Source organism: Canis lupus, chromosome 14 (assembly GCF_048164855.1).
Source record: "Canis lupus baileyi chromosome 14, mCanLup2.hap1, whole genome shotgun sequence".
Classification (NCBI taxonomy): domain Eukaryota; kingdom Metazoa; phylum Chordata; class Mammalia; order Carnivora; family Canidae; genus Canis; species Canis lupus.
Genome location: NC_132851.1, coordinates 1,697,886 through 1,713,666, shown reverse-complemented (window position 1 = coordinate 1,713,666; position 15,781 = coordinate 1,697,886). Strand labels below are relative to the sequence as shown.

Below are 15,781 nucleotides of genomic sequence, written 5' to 3'. Positions count from 1 at the left end.
GTATACATCCTCTCACCCAAAAGCTTTGCACCTACATCCTTAAGTCATCTACTCCCACATCTTGAAATGACTTGTGTTCAAGGCCTTTATATTGTAGCATTTTAAAAACCCGAGTATAGCTGACACACATTGTCACATTAGTTTCAAGTGTACAACATAGTGATTAAAAATGTTTATACATTATGCTATGTTCACCACAAGTACAGCTATTTTTTTCCTTTAAATTCATTTAATTTCAACAATCTGTCAAAAAAGAGCCAATAAACAAATACTGAATTACATTTTGTTGGGTTTTTCAAACCCTCCAACTGCAGACTATATAAACATCTTGTGTGTCTCTCATTCTGACCACCCTGTTACTTTTCCATATACCACAGGCCACCCATAGATACAAAGCCAGGGGCCAAAGCCGGTACAGTCTACTTGGAGCCAGTAGACAGAAGGGGATGAGGCCTGATGAAGCACTTATGGACAAAATATAGTTCACCGTTGGGTTGAAGTTCTTCAATATAAAGAAGGAGGCAACAATGACCAAGACCAGGAATAGGGTGTTGTTATAGAAGATGGAAAATGTTGTAGCTTCATAATCAGCAACTTCATTCTTCTTCCACAAAATTCTTTCATCTTTTTCCTTTCAAGACATCTTTCTGTTATCAGCTTCAGAGAGTTTTCGAGTCACTTCTTTGGAAACAGCATCCTCCCTCTTCTATGCTACTTTGTGTTTGAGAACAAATTTCACGTTTTTGTATGCGAAAGCCACCAGGTTAAGTGCTTACGAGGGTCATCACACTGTAGAGCATGGCCAACTGAATGAGATCCATATGCCATATTCGCCAATACAGCCAGATGGGGATGGCTGACACGATGAAGGCGTTCCCGAAGAAGAGCGCGGAGGACTTGGCTGACAGGTTGCCACACAAGGCTATTGCAGTATCATGGACTATATTCCTTATGCTGTGCCTTTTATTCCTCTGACTTATTCATTCCCTAACTGCAAACCTGTATCTCCCACTCCCTGCACCTCGCCCCCACCTCCTCTCTGTCAACCATCAGTTTGTTCTTTGTATTTATAGTCCCGATTCTGCATTTTTTTGTTTGTTTATTCTTTTTTTGTAGTTTTCTTTTGGATTCCACATGTGAGTGAAACCATGGTATTTGTCTTTATCAGTCTACCTTATTTCACTCAGCATAATACCTGCTAGGTCCATTCTTCTTGTCTCTGAAGGCATGATCTTATCCTTTTTATGGCTGCATAATATTCCTCTGTGTGTGTGTGTGTGTGTGTGTGTGTGTGTGTGATATCTTCCTTCTTTCTTATCTTTTGATAAGTGTCCTATTGATGGACACTTAGGTTGCTTCCATATCTTGACTATTGTAAATAATGCTGCAGGAAACATAGCGATGCATATATATCTTTTCAAATTAGTGTTTACATTTCCTTTGGGGTAAATATCTAATAGTGGAATTATTGGATCGTATGATATTTCCATCTTAATTTTTTGAGGAAGCTCTGTACTATTTTCCACAGTGGCTGTCCCAGTTTATATTCCCACCAACAGTATACAAGTGTTCCTTTTTATCCACATCCTTATCAACACTTGTTTTCTTGTCTTTTTAATTTTAGCCATTCTGATACATGTAAGGTGATATCTCATTATGGTTTTGATTTGCATTTCCCAGATGAATGATGTTGAACAACTTTTCATGTAGTCTGTTGGCTACATGAAACAGACAACATGAATGTTTGTATATATTGTAACATTTTTACCATGATGAAAGATTTTAAACTATTTAAATCCTCACTGGTAAGGGCCTCGTTTGATCAATAGTGAATCACTCAATCAATGCACTACTTAGTTGTTTCAAATAAAAATTGAAGATGAATTCTTTATGCATAGATCTGGAATGATTTATGTGCAGAGTTAATAGGTGAAACAAGTAAGGTACAGAATAAAACGTATAGTATATTAGCATCAGCATAAAAAATGGTAGAGGAGACTTCTATTCACTAGTATATGCATAGAATATCTCTGCATAGATAGCCAACTAACTAACACTAACCTAATGATATTGCCCCAGAAGGAAAATGGGTGGGTGGAGGACAAATGTCAGAGGGAAATTTTCTCTGCATAACTTTCTGTATCTTATAAATATTGACCATAAGAAAGTAGTAGTTCTTTTTTATCTAAGAATAGTTCACATACAATGTGAATTGTTTTTAAATTAAATAAAAGCTAGATTAAAAAATGATCTAGGCTTGGGCTCCGCCTCTCCAAGAGTTATTTTAACCTATTTTGAAATACAATTTACTATTTTGGAATTTCCCTAGCAATAAATGGTACTTCTTGCCTATCACACATTATTTCAGAGAACCAATGAGAAAACAAGCATGAGAGCACTTTGTAGACTATAAAGTACTATGCAAAGGCAAAAAAAAAAAAATGTGTCTATATAACAGTATTGAATGAGCCTAGATCCTTACTATAAAATAAATAATATTCTAATAGTTTTGTTGAAACTCAGTTTAAGAATATCATACAAATTCTAACCCATTTATTTGCAAATTGTTTATTCTGGCTCCAAAAAATGATTTTTTTAGCCTTAAACACAAAAAAGAACTCACCTCGTGTCATGTAATATTAAAAAATAGTCATGTGTAACTCAAAGAATAACACATTAATGTACTAGGAAAGGGAACACCTGGGTGGCTCAGTCCAGTAAGAGTCTGCCTTCAGCTCTGGTCATGATCCTAGGGTCCTGAGATGGAGCCCGACATTGGGATCTCTGCTGAGCAGGGAGCCTGCTTCTCCCTCTACCTTCTCCCTCTGCACCCCCTTCCTGTTCATACTCTCTCTCTGAAATAAATAAATAGTTTTTTAAATGTTCTAGGAAATTGATCTCAAAAAATCCTACTGTGAGGATTTGCTTACCAGGAAGAGAACTTTTAAAGAATAAACAATTACCCCAAACATGAGAACATATGTATATAAATGCAAATTATCATATATCTAATTTACCCCAGAAAGAGATAAATGCCCCATGTACATTCTAGAATGAGAATGCCATGTATGATTCATTTTCTTGCCAACTTCTGTTGATTGATGATATCTTCTTGTATCATTCTGTTGAATGAGATTCCAAGGCAAACTCTGGACTTAATGGGAAAACATGCAGCAATAATTATGTCTGCCATGTATGTGAGAGTAAGGAACAGTTGGAAGGCCAGACACAGTCACAACTGCTCCCTACATTTGCATATGTTTCCCCTTTCTTCTTCCTTTCTGCCCTTCAGCACCATAATTTTCTACAAAAAGATTACTAGGAAAGAGGTTCAGGATAGGATTTAGGCAGACTGGTAGTAAGAAAGAAGGAAGTGTTCTCCTCCCTAGACTTCCTAAGCAAGAGGAAAGGATGAAGAGATGGAAGAAAAACTTGTTTGGAGCTCAGTTAGTTTTTCGCTCTGGTTATTATCACGACTAGTTCATATCAATACTACTAGATTTCATTTATATACAATGTAATCAATGAAGGTCAAGAATGTCCAAACAATAGCTCATTTAAATCAACATTAGAATCCACAGAAGCTGAATGATCTCCTTTTTGTGTATGTCTCCTTTTTTTTGTTTTGAGGTTTTTATTTATATGAAAGAGAAAGAGAGAGAGCGCCAAAGCCTTAAAATGTATATAACTTTGATTCTCTATTTAAACTTTAAGGGTATGTGGTCTAGGTAAATAAACATGGCTACATGAAGAAGATAATTAAGGAAATGCTTGTCGCATAAAAGTTTATAGCAGCAAAACTTTTGAAACAACCTAACCAGCTAAAAATTGGGGATTGGTTAAACAAATTATGGGATATCTCTACAAAGGAATCTATTGTCGTCATACCCATGATGTAGCAGATTATCAAATCAAAAGATGCTCCCTAATCACCAATAAGTGACAAGAACAATTATAAATTATAAAAGGAATGCATAATATAGTCTTCTTTTTGGTGATACTAGAATATTGTTGAAAGCCTACATACCAAAATATTAACAGTGGTTATCTATGGGTGGTGGTATCACGGGGGATGTGTACTTCTTTTACTTTCTACATATATTTATTTCCAATGCATTCAATAGACAAGCATATCCTTTGTAGTAAGCTATACTTGAAACTTCAAGAGGAGTAGACTTTGTTATATTCATTGTTTATGTCCAAGATATAGCACAAAATATTGCACATAAGTGTTCCATAACTGTGTGTCGAAGAAAAATATATTTAAACATATATTTATATTTAGTTATTATAAATAAAATTCATATAGGATATAAATATAAGAAATATATATTCTCTAAAGCAAGAGTTGTGGCAGTCGTAATCTCAGAGGAAAGCAATATGTCACCAACATGACCATTCACAGAAGAAACAGTCACACAGGTCAGGCCAAATAACTACAGTTAAAGGAAGAAAACCACTAAGTAATCACCAGGTGGCAGGAGATAGAACCAGCAACTTAGCTAAGGAAGCCAATGAGTATAGTGAGTTCTAGAAACGGCATCCTCCACAGAGGGCCTAAGAAATCCAGGCTCTTGGCCAACAGGACTGACTCAGGCCTCCTTCACTTCCTTCTGGAATTCAAGTGAAAATAACTCCTCTCTTCTGAGCCTTGATCAGTAAGCTTGTTTCACACAGCTAGGGTGGGTGCTTAGAACCCTCCAGTGGGCTGGAGACATTTTGTAAGATAGGGAGTGTAGTCTGGAAGAAGGAATTTTTGGATTTTAAATGAGAAACAACTCTGCCATTATCAGCGTGTGAGTTTTGCCAAGTTGCATTTTTGTTTTACTTGTTAAGTATGAATTAGAAAAATAGCTGTTTGTCACAAGATTGAGGACAAAATGGATAATGACTGAAAAAAAATTAAGAAGTACCATAACTAGGTGTTAAACTATAAAACATATTACCTTTACTACCTTAGAAAGAGAGAAATGCCCCATGTACATTCTAGAATGAGAATGCCATGTATGATTCATACGGAAGATGCTGAAATATAATATGTACTTAGGTTTTGGAGACCAGATACAAGTGGACTTGGGTGGCAGCCCGGGTGGCTCAGAGGTTTAGTGCCACCTTCCGCCTGGGGTGTGATCCTGGGGACCCGGGATCGAGTCCCACGTCAGGCTCCCTGCGTGGAACATGCTTCTCCCTCTCCCTGTGTCTCTGTCTCTGTCTCTCTCTCTGTGTCTCTCATGAATAAGTAAAATCTTCAAGAAAATGAGTGGACTTGGGTAACTAGATGAACACATGCAAATCTATTGGTTAAGTCTCTGCACGGAAGCATTCCTAGGTTTTTAGGTTAGGTTTTAGCCACAAATAGAGGTGTTAACTGGAATAGCAGGGTGTGATTTTGCTGATTTTGCTGAACTTCGATATCTAGAGACATGTCCCAACAGCACACAGGAATACATTTGCATTCCATACTTATTTTCCTATTATCTGAGCTCTATCTTCTATTCCACACCAAACAGCAAGCCCTTCCAGACAGCCCCATTTGTACAAATAAAGAGCCATTACTAATTTGTCATGAAACGCAGAAGGGGGAAAGTGCAGCACAATAAATAAGTGTACTGAACAGTAACAACAAAAGGATGTGAAAGATTGCATAGGTTAATGATTAAAATGATAGCCAAAGGGATGGAGTAGCTGGGGAGGGGTTAGGGATTCTTAAAGGAAAGCCCATTAGAACTATAAACAGAATGATCTTTTTTATTAAATCTGCAACTTCAACTCATTCAAGGTGGCTTTAATACAAGAACATAAGAGACAACACAGTGTGTGGCAAATGAGCTGTGATGTCAAGTAGAAATGACTTCATTGTTGGCATTGGACTTATTAGCTAAGACCTTGAGCAAGTAACTTTTCTGAGCCCCAGTTTCAATATCTGTTCAAAAAAATAAGAGAACGTTGTAGGAATTACTGATAATCTATGTGAAGTGCGGGATCCCTGGGTAGCGCAGCGGTTTGGCGCCTGCCTTTGGCCCAGGGCGCGATCCTGGAGACCCGGGATCGAATCCCACATCGGGCTCCCGGAGCATGGAGCCTGCTTCTCCCTCTGCCTGTGTCTCTGCCTCTCTCTCTCTCTCTCTCTCTCTGTGACTATCATAAATAGATGGAAATTTAAAAAAAAAAAAATCTATGTGAAGTGCACAGCTGACATGTAGGTGCGCATTAAGTAGTATCCATTGACAGTGATGACCTCTCACCCATAAACCTCAACCAAGTAGTTTTATTCAAAATAAACTCCTTCCTCTGAAAACATAATGGAATTAACTAGGGAGGGGAAATCCTCTCCTTGCGCACTGAAGGTGAGTCACTGGCAGGCAGGCAGAAATTGCACAAAGGGAGTGTTTCTGATTTGAATATTGCTCAAAGTGAAAATTTTAAGCAAGATTTTCCAAAATAGCTTGGTGCTCTTTTGGTTTTTCTTTAAGTGTTGTGAATTTAAAGAATTTATTCAAAATCTGTTCCTTAGGGCGCCTCGGTGGCTCAGTCAGTTAAGTGTCTGCCTCCGGCTCAGGGACCCTGGGATGGAGCTCCACATCAGGCTCCCTGCTCCATGCGGACCCTGCTTCTCTCTCTCCTGCTACCCACCACCCCCACCCCCACTTGTGCTCTCACTCCCTCTCTCTCTCTCTCTTTTTTTTATCTCTGTCAAATAAATAAATAAAATTTTTTAAAAAGAAAAAGAAGAGTATAGGTAAAGTAAATGAAACTGTAGACATATGCAGACAAATATTTTACACGGCTGTTTTTATGGAACTGTCAATCAATCTCTCTCTCCCTTCCCCTGCCCTCCACACACACTAAGGATGAGCATCATTTTAGCTAAACTCAATGTCAGCCTTGCTTCTTTGTTACCTTTACCTGTCCTTACTCAAATTATTCTCCTCAGATTCCAAACTGGTCCTCACTATCCGATTGTGTGAATCCAAGATCAGACATCTCTAAAGCTTATTGTCTACGTGGCCATGACATTATTGTTTGGCTGTCTTCATCAACATGACTTCTATTGTCTTCATCAACACAACTTTTTTATTCTAGGAAGCTCTGGAGCAGAGAGATAAATGTTTATCGATTCTCAATGCTTTTTGAAACACTCACCTCAAGACACTCATCTTATGTCCACCAATCCAAAACTAGTTTATCATAATCATTAGCTAATTCTAATCAAGCCCTTGTATTGAAAGACCCATTTTAAACTCAAACCCCAAAACCACTTAAATAGTCCAACATTGTCCTTCCTGCTCCAAGATGCTATTAAAACTTTGCCAAGGAAGAAAGCTTACTTACCATGGTAAGCAACAAACTCAGTTTTGCCTTAGCAACAGGCTGTTTTGGTAGTATTTTTAGGGAGCTAGCATTCAGCAATTGCAAGCCTTGGAGCGGGTGTTCTTAGTTTGATGATTATAGTATATAGGAGGGGGGTGTATGGGTATAATTTGATCTATAATAAGAAAGTTTTTATATCTAGTGTTAATGTGGCTGCTGCCTTTTACTGTTTTCTTCTGTCATTACATTCATGCTTTACCCTAGTGAAATTCCCTTAAGCTTTCTTCTAAATGCTGTACTCTCCCCTCACTTTCCTTTGTTCTTCTGGTGTGCAATGAAAGGTCTCAGGCATTCCGCACATATAAAAGACTATAACCATGACCCCATATTCACTAGACAACAACTCACTGAAGATTATCATAATCCTCCAGAGGACCCTTCTCCTAATTAGCAGATCTCTCCCTGGTCACACTAGCTACACAGCTCAACCTGGCCAGTCCAGAATTGTTACATCTCTACAGGTGGTTACTGAGACAGCTTCACAGCTTCTGAGGACAAAGAAGACTGTCTTTTCCATGGAAGAACAATGCTTCAAAACATCCTTTGAATGGCTACTTTCTAACCTAGGGAGTCTCAACTCATGTTATTTTATTGCAGATTCCTGTTTCCTATTTTTAAATTCCCCTCACCCTTATGACCACCAACTCCCAGCAAGTTGCTGCTTTAAAACAGGTGGATCTTTGCAACCTAATGTTTGTAGTAGTCAAGACCAACACAGAAATGCTTTTAAGCATTTTATGATCATGGAGATTCTGATGCAACCATTGTAAATTATAAAATCATCATGGATCAGCAAAGCCGTGCTTCAGTTTTCCATTTGGAAACCCAGCAATGAAGTGTTTAAAACAAAAGAACAATGTGAAGATAAGGCAGAAACAAAGATTGGTATCATTGGTGGGCTAGCTTTTCAGAATGGTAGAAGATATTCACTTTTTTTAAAATGAGGCAATGAGTGTAAATAATTAATAATAGCAAGTTATATAATGAATAGCTTCCTTGCCCCTTGTTTCATGCCTTTTTAAAAACTTTTCCTTTTATCCTTTTGGTCTACTTTTTAAAAAAGTTAGTGTTTCATACATTTTGAAGTGGCATAACTAAGGCGAGGCCACAACAAAAATATAAAAAGAAATATAGAATAACAGGTAATAGCTGCTTTTTCTGCTACGGACTTATAACTGTTTTTTTTTTTTTAATTTTTATTTATTTATGATAGTTACAGAGAGAGAGAGAGGCAGAGACACAGGCAGAGGGAGAAGCAGGCTCCATGCACCGGGAGCCCGATGTGGGATTCGATCCTGGGTCTCCAGGATCACGCCCTGGGCCAAAGGCAGGCGCCAAACCGCTGCGCCACCCAGGGATCCCCAGACTTATAACTGTTAATTTCTATTTTGCATTACTTCTCCCGGAATAAATGAGAAACAGATTCAAAAAAAGGACCTAGAACATTGAGATTTTTAGTAATCTAACCCACTCCCCACTTAGCAGAGCAATACATTGACAGCAGTGGTGAGACACAAGCTTTTTATTATACATTCCCTAATTTTAAAAAATTAGCGTGTTTAGAACATGCATGTACTATACATGCATAAATTTTATACATGTCTTATTATACCAATATAATTCATAAGACATGTATGGTACACAAAATTGAAATTTTGTTAAGTGTGGAGGCTAAAAATACAGAAATAGAAGATACCAATTTTTGTGTTTAATCCAAAAGATTTTCCTACATTCCCTGAGATGAACTAGTCTGAACTATCAAATTAGATCTTTCAAGGTTTTCCTTGCATCTTTAAGAAAGTTTATAATAGGGCAGCTCCGGTGGCTCAGCAGTTTAGTGCTGCCTTCAGCCCAGGGCCTGATCCTGGAGACCTGGGATCGAGTCCCACGTCAGGCTCCCTGCATGGAGCCTGCTTCTCCCTCTGCCTGTGTCTCTACCCCTCTGTCTGTCTCTCATGAATAAATAAAATCTTAAAAAGAAGCGCAGCCCCCAACACACCAAAGTTCTAGATTCTCTCATTTTACCTTAAATAGATTAATTAATTAATTAATTAATTAATTAAAAAATCTCACTCTCAGTCTTCATCTCTGGGATGATCTAGTTCTGCAAGGAGAAAAAGCAGCACTGGGGTGTAAGAGGCAGAGACACAGGCAGAGGAGAAGCAGGCTCCATGCAGGGAGCCCGACGCAGGACTCGATCCCGGGACCCCAGGATCATGCCCTGGGCTGAAGGCAGGCGCCAAACCGCTGAGCCACCCAGGGATCCCTCAAGGGTGCTATTCCTGACAAGAGCCTCCGCGGCAGCCAGAGCAACGTCCAACCCAACTGGCCTCAGATCATTTCATAATTCGGGGGTGGGAGGTGGGGGGTGGGGAGCTTTGAATCTCTGTCTTGGCCCCTAGCAGACTAACCTAGGAAAACAGGCTTGTCGGGGAGAGAGAGTGAAAAAGTGAACCAGGGGACATTTCGGATGCTGGGGTGCGGCACGGAGTCTCGTGTTTATTCTTCGTGCCTGGGACACGGCCGGCTTTGAATCAGAACATTAAATACACAGCACCGCAGCCTGGGCCCGGCCCGGCCTCTGGCGTGTGGCGCGAGGCCCTCCGCCTCGCCAGCGGGCCGGGCCCTGGTTCCGCGCTCCCGGGAGTGCCGGGCCCCCGCGCAGCCGGCGCAGCTCGGGTCACCCCTGGTGGGGGTTTCTCCGCTCCTGCCTCCCCCGCCGACGCCGTCCCAGGAGGAGGGCGGAGAGGCGCGGCCGGGCTTCCTCGCCGGGACCCCGCGGGCCTCTGCGCGGAGGGCGGAGCGGGAGGGGGGCCCGGCGAAGGCGGGAGAGGGCGAGCCGGAGGGGAGCACGGGGAGGCCGGGAAGGGCGTCACTGCTCGCTCTCCGCTTCAGGAGCCGGCGGCAGAGGCGGCGGGGCGGGGCGGCGGCGGCGACGGGGTTCGCAGCGGTCCTCGCCTCCACTCCTCCGTGGGCCGCGCGGAGGGAGCGCGGGCGCGGCCGGCTGCACCCACCCGGGCCGGAGGGCAGGGCGCGGGGGGGGGGGCGCTGCGCGGGGGGCTCCGCGGGCTGGGCGGCCGCGCGTCTCCCGGACACTAGGGCTCCGGCTGCCATCGGGCCGCGGCCGGGACGGAGCTCCCTGCGCTCCCCCGGGGGCCTCGGCGGCGCGGCCCCGCAGCTCCACGCACGCGGCGATGCGGGCGCGGAGGGGCGGGCGGGCGGGGGCGCGAGGCTGCCGCCAGCCGCCCGGAGCCGCTGTCCACTGCTGAAGCGCCGGCCGCCGGCGCCGCGCTGCCCGCCTGGAGCGACTCTGCTAGTACGGGACGCACGGGATGCCCGGGACGCCTCGCTCGCAGCCCGGACCTCCGCAGGCTGGGGTTCTCCTCGCCCGCCGCCGCCTGCTGCACTCGCTCACCCGCTTCGCTCCGGAGAAGGTCTGCCTGCCGGCCGCGCTGCCCCAGCGCCTCCGTCTTCAGTTCTCCGGCCTCCCCGTCGGCCCGCGTGGCGCTGCAGACCCCGGCGGCCAGGCGCTGCGGCTCGGCCTGCGCGGCGGACCGGGCGCGGCGGTGCGGGGCCGCTGCGCTGGGGCTGCGGGACTGCAGGACGTGCTGGCGCTCTCCCGCGGCCCAGTGCTCCCGAAGCGCTTCCTGCGCCTGCGGCACCGGGGCCGCCCGAGCAGCGGCCCCAGCCTTGGCCGCGCGCGCCCCCGCCGCTCCGGGCGCAGGTGGCCGGCGACGACCGCCGAGGCACCGGGGGCGTCGGGGAGCCCCGCTCGGGGGCTGCCGGACCCGCTCCGCTTTCTCTTCTTCGGAACGCACGGCTTTTGGGATGAGATCCTCTTCACTTTCTTGGGCAGGCAGACGGGCCGACCAGCGGCCACACGTCGCTCTGGTCCTCCTTTCTGTAGGGCAGCTGCAGCTTCGTGGTGGAGAAACTCTACTTCCACCTGCACTGGAGCCGCGGCTGGAGCACCTGGAAGCGGTGCCCGTCTACGTGACCTTCCTCTACGCGTGGGAGCTGTGCCGGGGCCTGGGCCTCCGCTCGTGCGGCGCTTGCTCCTGGGACTATTCTCACTACCCACTCAATTTCATGGGCCTCATCACCCTGATGTATTTACCTGGTTGGATATTCCTTAGTGTGTACCAGGACCTACTTGGTGTTGTGCCGGGTTCAGTACATACCAACTATCTAAAAGAAAAAAAAAAAGTCATTCGAGTCCCGCGAACCAATTCGATTTATTTTTACACGTTTAAAACGGAGTGGTTTTTTTAGCCTTTTAATTTTTATACGGTTTCCTAAGCTCTTCTAATATGTTTTATTCGACTTTTCGGTTTTTCTGACACTTTGGAACCTATGCATAATACAACATTTTGAAATTTTACTCGAAACATAACTCAAAGTACTTGTCAATATTTAAAATCCCTTACAAGCCCAAACAGCAAAACCATGATACCTTAACATCAGAAGCTGTAGTATATTCACTTATTTGGGCATGGGTGGGTGATAACTACTAGGTTTTTGTTGTTGTTGTTGTTGTTTAAGAATGAAGTTATTCAAATCAGAAATTAATGATCTACAAGATTTGGTGAAATTTTCTAATTCAGTGATTTTTTTTACTTTCTTTTTAATCCAATTTCATTTTAATTCCCTGCCCTATTTACCAATCACTGCTGAAACTCAGTGTCTTTTATTCCTAGAATGACAGTTAATAACTCTTAAAGTGCCTCCCTCTAGCGCGCAAGTGGAAAGAAACTGACAAATGTGAAAACACATCCTATGGATCGATTTTTAAATAAATCTTTTCTAGCAACTCAGACAGGTGACACTGTGTTAAGATTTTTGATCTTCATCCTGGAGATGATTGTTTTTCCAATGTGGATTAGCCTTAAACGCCAAGTGTGTTGACATTGATCAGATGCTGTGTTATCTATAGTTGTAAACTTTTGTTGTAAAATGTTCACCTTATATGCCCAAAGGCCAAGCAAAATTTTATCACCCACAATAGCATTCTAACCCTAAGGACTCTTTCTACACGGAGCTTCAAGAACAGAAACAGTTCCTTGGAATAAAATGAACCTGAATGTTCATTATCCTCGCATTAGACCTAATTGCTTACCGTGAATACAGATAGGCGTTTTCAGAGTATTTCTGCCACGGCTCACTTGTAATCGTCTTTCTTTTTCCTTCTGGACCCACAGAGTTCTTGGGCCAAACCTGATGTGCTAATGTGCAGTATAAATCAATGATAGCTTTTTGGTGACTCATTATTGTCTGGAAGCTCCAAAGTTCAATGAGATGATAAAAACCGCTTTAAGAAATCATGTCTAATCAATAATAATGTACTTTAAGGTTGTTTGTTGTTTTATTATATTTAGAAAAGATGTAGAATTGAGTATAGCTCAGCCAAGGATGACTAACACTTTCTCAGTTTTCGTTATGAAAATTATGAGGAAAACTTACAGTTTGTACAAATGAATTGTTTCCGCTTCAAATTATTAGCTTGTCTATGCTATGAAAGGGGACTTCTTTCTGGTTTCAAAAAATATTTGCTATGGCAGTGAAAACAAATATGTATTTAGATGATTGTTGGGAATAATTTTGAGAATGTTATTTTAATTCACTATCTGAGGTTGTGAGCTAAATTATAAATAATGCAATATAATCAACCCCACCTGTGGAATGGATCGTGTCAAACTGATTATTTTAGCTAGTCAAAGCTGAGTAGCAAACCAAATGTTTGCAGAAAGTTAAAGTGTCACTTTATGAAACTTGGTCATAGGTAAAGGATTTCTGAAAACACTGGCCAGAGAAAAGTAGAAGTATAGACACTAAAGTTAGTCAGATGCTAAGCAAATATTTGTAATATGAATGTGACCCATTGCACAGGAATCTGAGTTAGGTGTGGCACCACACCACACATTCCTGTGAATGCTTAACCAAATCCTTGACTTCTAGGATACTTGCTAAATGTACATGTTTGCACTTACATCCTTCATATACGGCTCCTCATCCCTGCTTACCTGCTTACCAACGTTCCTAGGTTCAGAAATCTGTCAGGAAGTAGGAAAGCCTGCTACTTTTTGTTTGTTTGTTTTTGCTTTTAATGTTAATCCTATTTTAAAGAAAAAAACAAGTTTTCCATCCATTCAGTTCATTCAAGAAATAATTACTGTGCACCCATTATTTGCAAGGCATTTGCCTAAATTCTGCAGATACAGCAATGACCCAACACAAACAAAATCTGTCCTTATGAAGCTCAGGTATTAGTGTTTTGGAAGTTATACTTAACTCGGAAAGCTACTGTTTTAGCACTAGGCAACGAGAGGCAGTTGCTAGGAGGGTCCTCATCAGGCTGGATATTCATCAGAATAAACATCAATCCATCATCTCTAAAACAAAAGTCCATTAACAGCCCCTCTTCTAGTTCTACAAAGACTTCATCCGTATGTATTCCGGAAGTGATTATCCTGTCTATGAACTCAGCACCTTGCTCTAAGACTTCTTGTTATGTGTTTACTCAATTTCTTAATTGACATTTTGCTATAACTGAAACTTGAAAGAAAAAACATGGCAAGAATCATCAGATCAATCAATTTTGTTAACTCATTAGCAGTTCAGACATAGAAGTGACAAGCCAATATAATAGTTAATATTTAAGGAACACCACCTGACAAAAATGAGCCTCTATTACATACATAAAATCTGAAGTGAATATATGTATATATCCACGTATATGTTTTAAATGAGTAACATTTATACATCTTAAGTAGATGTATATAATCTTAATATATATCCATATACAAAGTAATGCATATAAAATATGATCTATATCTCTTAATTGTAGATATATATACATATGTATACAGATACATACAGACACAAACCCACAGATTTTACTTAAACCTCTAGCAACCCTCCTTTTACAACCAAGACAATGAAACTGAAGCCGGAAGAGGTTAAGTAACTGCTCAAGTCATACAGCTATTGAATATTTAGACTTGAATCCAAGTACTCTGTACTCCAGGGTCTGTTTTTAACAGCAACACTGTCATGCCTCTGTCTACTGACCGCAACGATTTTGGATCTTCTACGGATTTCGCCTTGCAGTTTGTATTGCTCTTCCCTTTCACTATCACAAATGCAAGTGTAGATGTCTAATAACCAGGCACTAGTAACAAAAACACTCTATTCCATGGGAAATAACAACGATTTATTAATACCAGGATACATAACTGAAAATCAGCCTAGTACTAATTCCTCAGGTAATAGTCTTATATTTAAGCAGAGCTCTGAAGTGGAGTTCTTCATTTGAAGTCAGGCAATCTTGATCGAAGAATAATACACCAAGAAGCATGATACCTTATATCACAAGCTAGGAAAAATACATAATTATTGCTACATATTTAACATAGCATTTGGAAGGATCATCATTGTGAGAGCTAAATGCTCCAAAAGTTAAAATTAAATTTTTTGCACCAACATTTATTGGATTGTGGAGTTGGATTAAATACCTTAAAGTCTAAGGAGTCCTGAACAGAAAACATGGAAGAAAAGTAACAAGTATGATTTTTGCTCCATGTTTAACTTCAACAACACTGAAATTTTCTTCTAAAGGTGCTTTAAATTTTAAATCAATTCTATCTGGGCACTGTATCTACAGAGAAATATGATCTTTCAAATTTCTCATGTTAACAAGGACATTTTTAGGTTCTGCAAAGACTCCAAAAGGTTGATAATCTATATCAATATTTCAGATATTTCGGTGTACCTAACTTTGAATATTTTATCAATATTTGACATTTCATGTTTCGACTCAGCAAAACACAACTTAGAAAAGTATGACCTGTCCTTTGTTATTTAAAAAATGTTTCTAATTGGTTAATCCTATCCTTTTGAAAGACTAATTTTCCCATACTCTTTTGAAATAGACTCCATTGACATAATGGACCTGGTTCTTTTTAAGAGGGCTGGAGAAGAATTTTGGTAGACTGTTTTGGTTCTTTTTCCACTTCCACAATACAGTTAAAAATCAATATACTTGGAAAGGAAGTTATTGTCATGCTACAGACTTGGAGTGATAAATAAATCATTGTATTGTAATATCTGAAAGCATTTTAATAAAATCATTTTTTGTTTATATTAAAAGGCATTAAAAACACTTTAGATTTTAAATTAATTTTAAATATACTATCTCCAATATGTTTTCCAACATTGTTTAATGGAACTAAGCTCCTTTACTGAGGGGAAATAAAAGAAACACTCTTTCCCTCCCTCCATCAAACACATGCTTCAGTTTATGCTGAAGAGAAAGATGGCTGTAAAAGATGATGTTGTTGTGTTGCCAGGTTTTTTTTTTTTCTTTCTATTCTTAGACTTGGTACCAGAGGAACCAACAAAAGCAGCAATTGTT

General features: G+C 41.3%; 1 protein-coding gene and 1 pseudogene across 1 annotated transcript; one reads left to right on the top strand and one right to left on the bottom strand.

The window, feature by feature from the left end:
* Positions 1–209: 209 nt before the first annotated feature.
* Positions 210–929, bottom strand: LOC140603342 (translocon-associated protein subunit gamma pseudogene; annotated as a pseudogene).
* LOC140604339 (transmembrane protein 229A-like) lies at positions 865–12,692 on the top strand. Its single transcript, XM_072775691.1, has 3 exons — positions 865–930; positions 9,910–10,389; positions 10,471–12,692. The coding sequence occupies exons 1-3, from the start codon at positions 865–867 to the stop codon at positions 11,641–11,643; spliced, it is 1,719 nt and encodes a 572-aa protein (XP_072631792.1). The 3' UTR covers positions 11,644–12,692.
* The last annotated feature ends 3,089 nt before the right edge of the window (positions 12,693–15,781 follow it).

Coding starts and splice junctions, on each gene's coding strand:
- LOC140604339 (XM_072775691.1), top strand. CDS start 865: ATGAAGGCGTTCCCGAAGAAGAGCGCGGAGGACTTGGCTGACAGGTTG. Junction 931..9,909: donor TGCCACACAAGGCTATTGCA/GTATCATGGACT, acceptor GCTTTGAATCAG/AACATTAAATACACAGCACC. Junction 10,390..10,470: donor GGCCGGCTGCACCCACCCGG/GCCGGAGGGCAG, acceptor CCCGGACACTAG/GGCTCCGGCTGCCATCGGGC.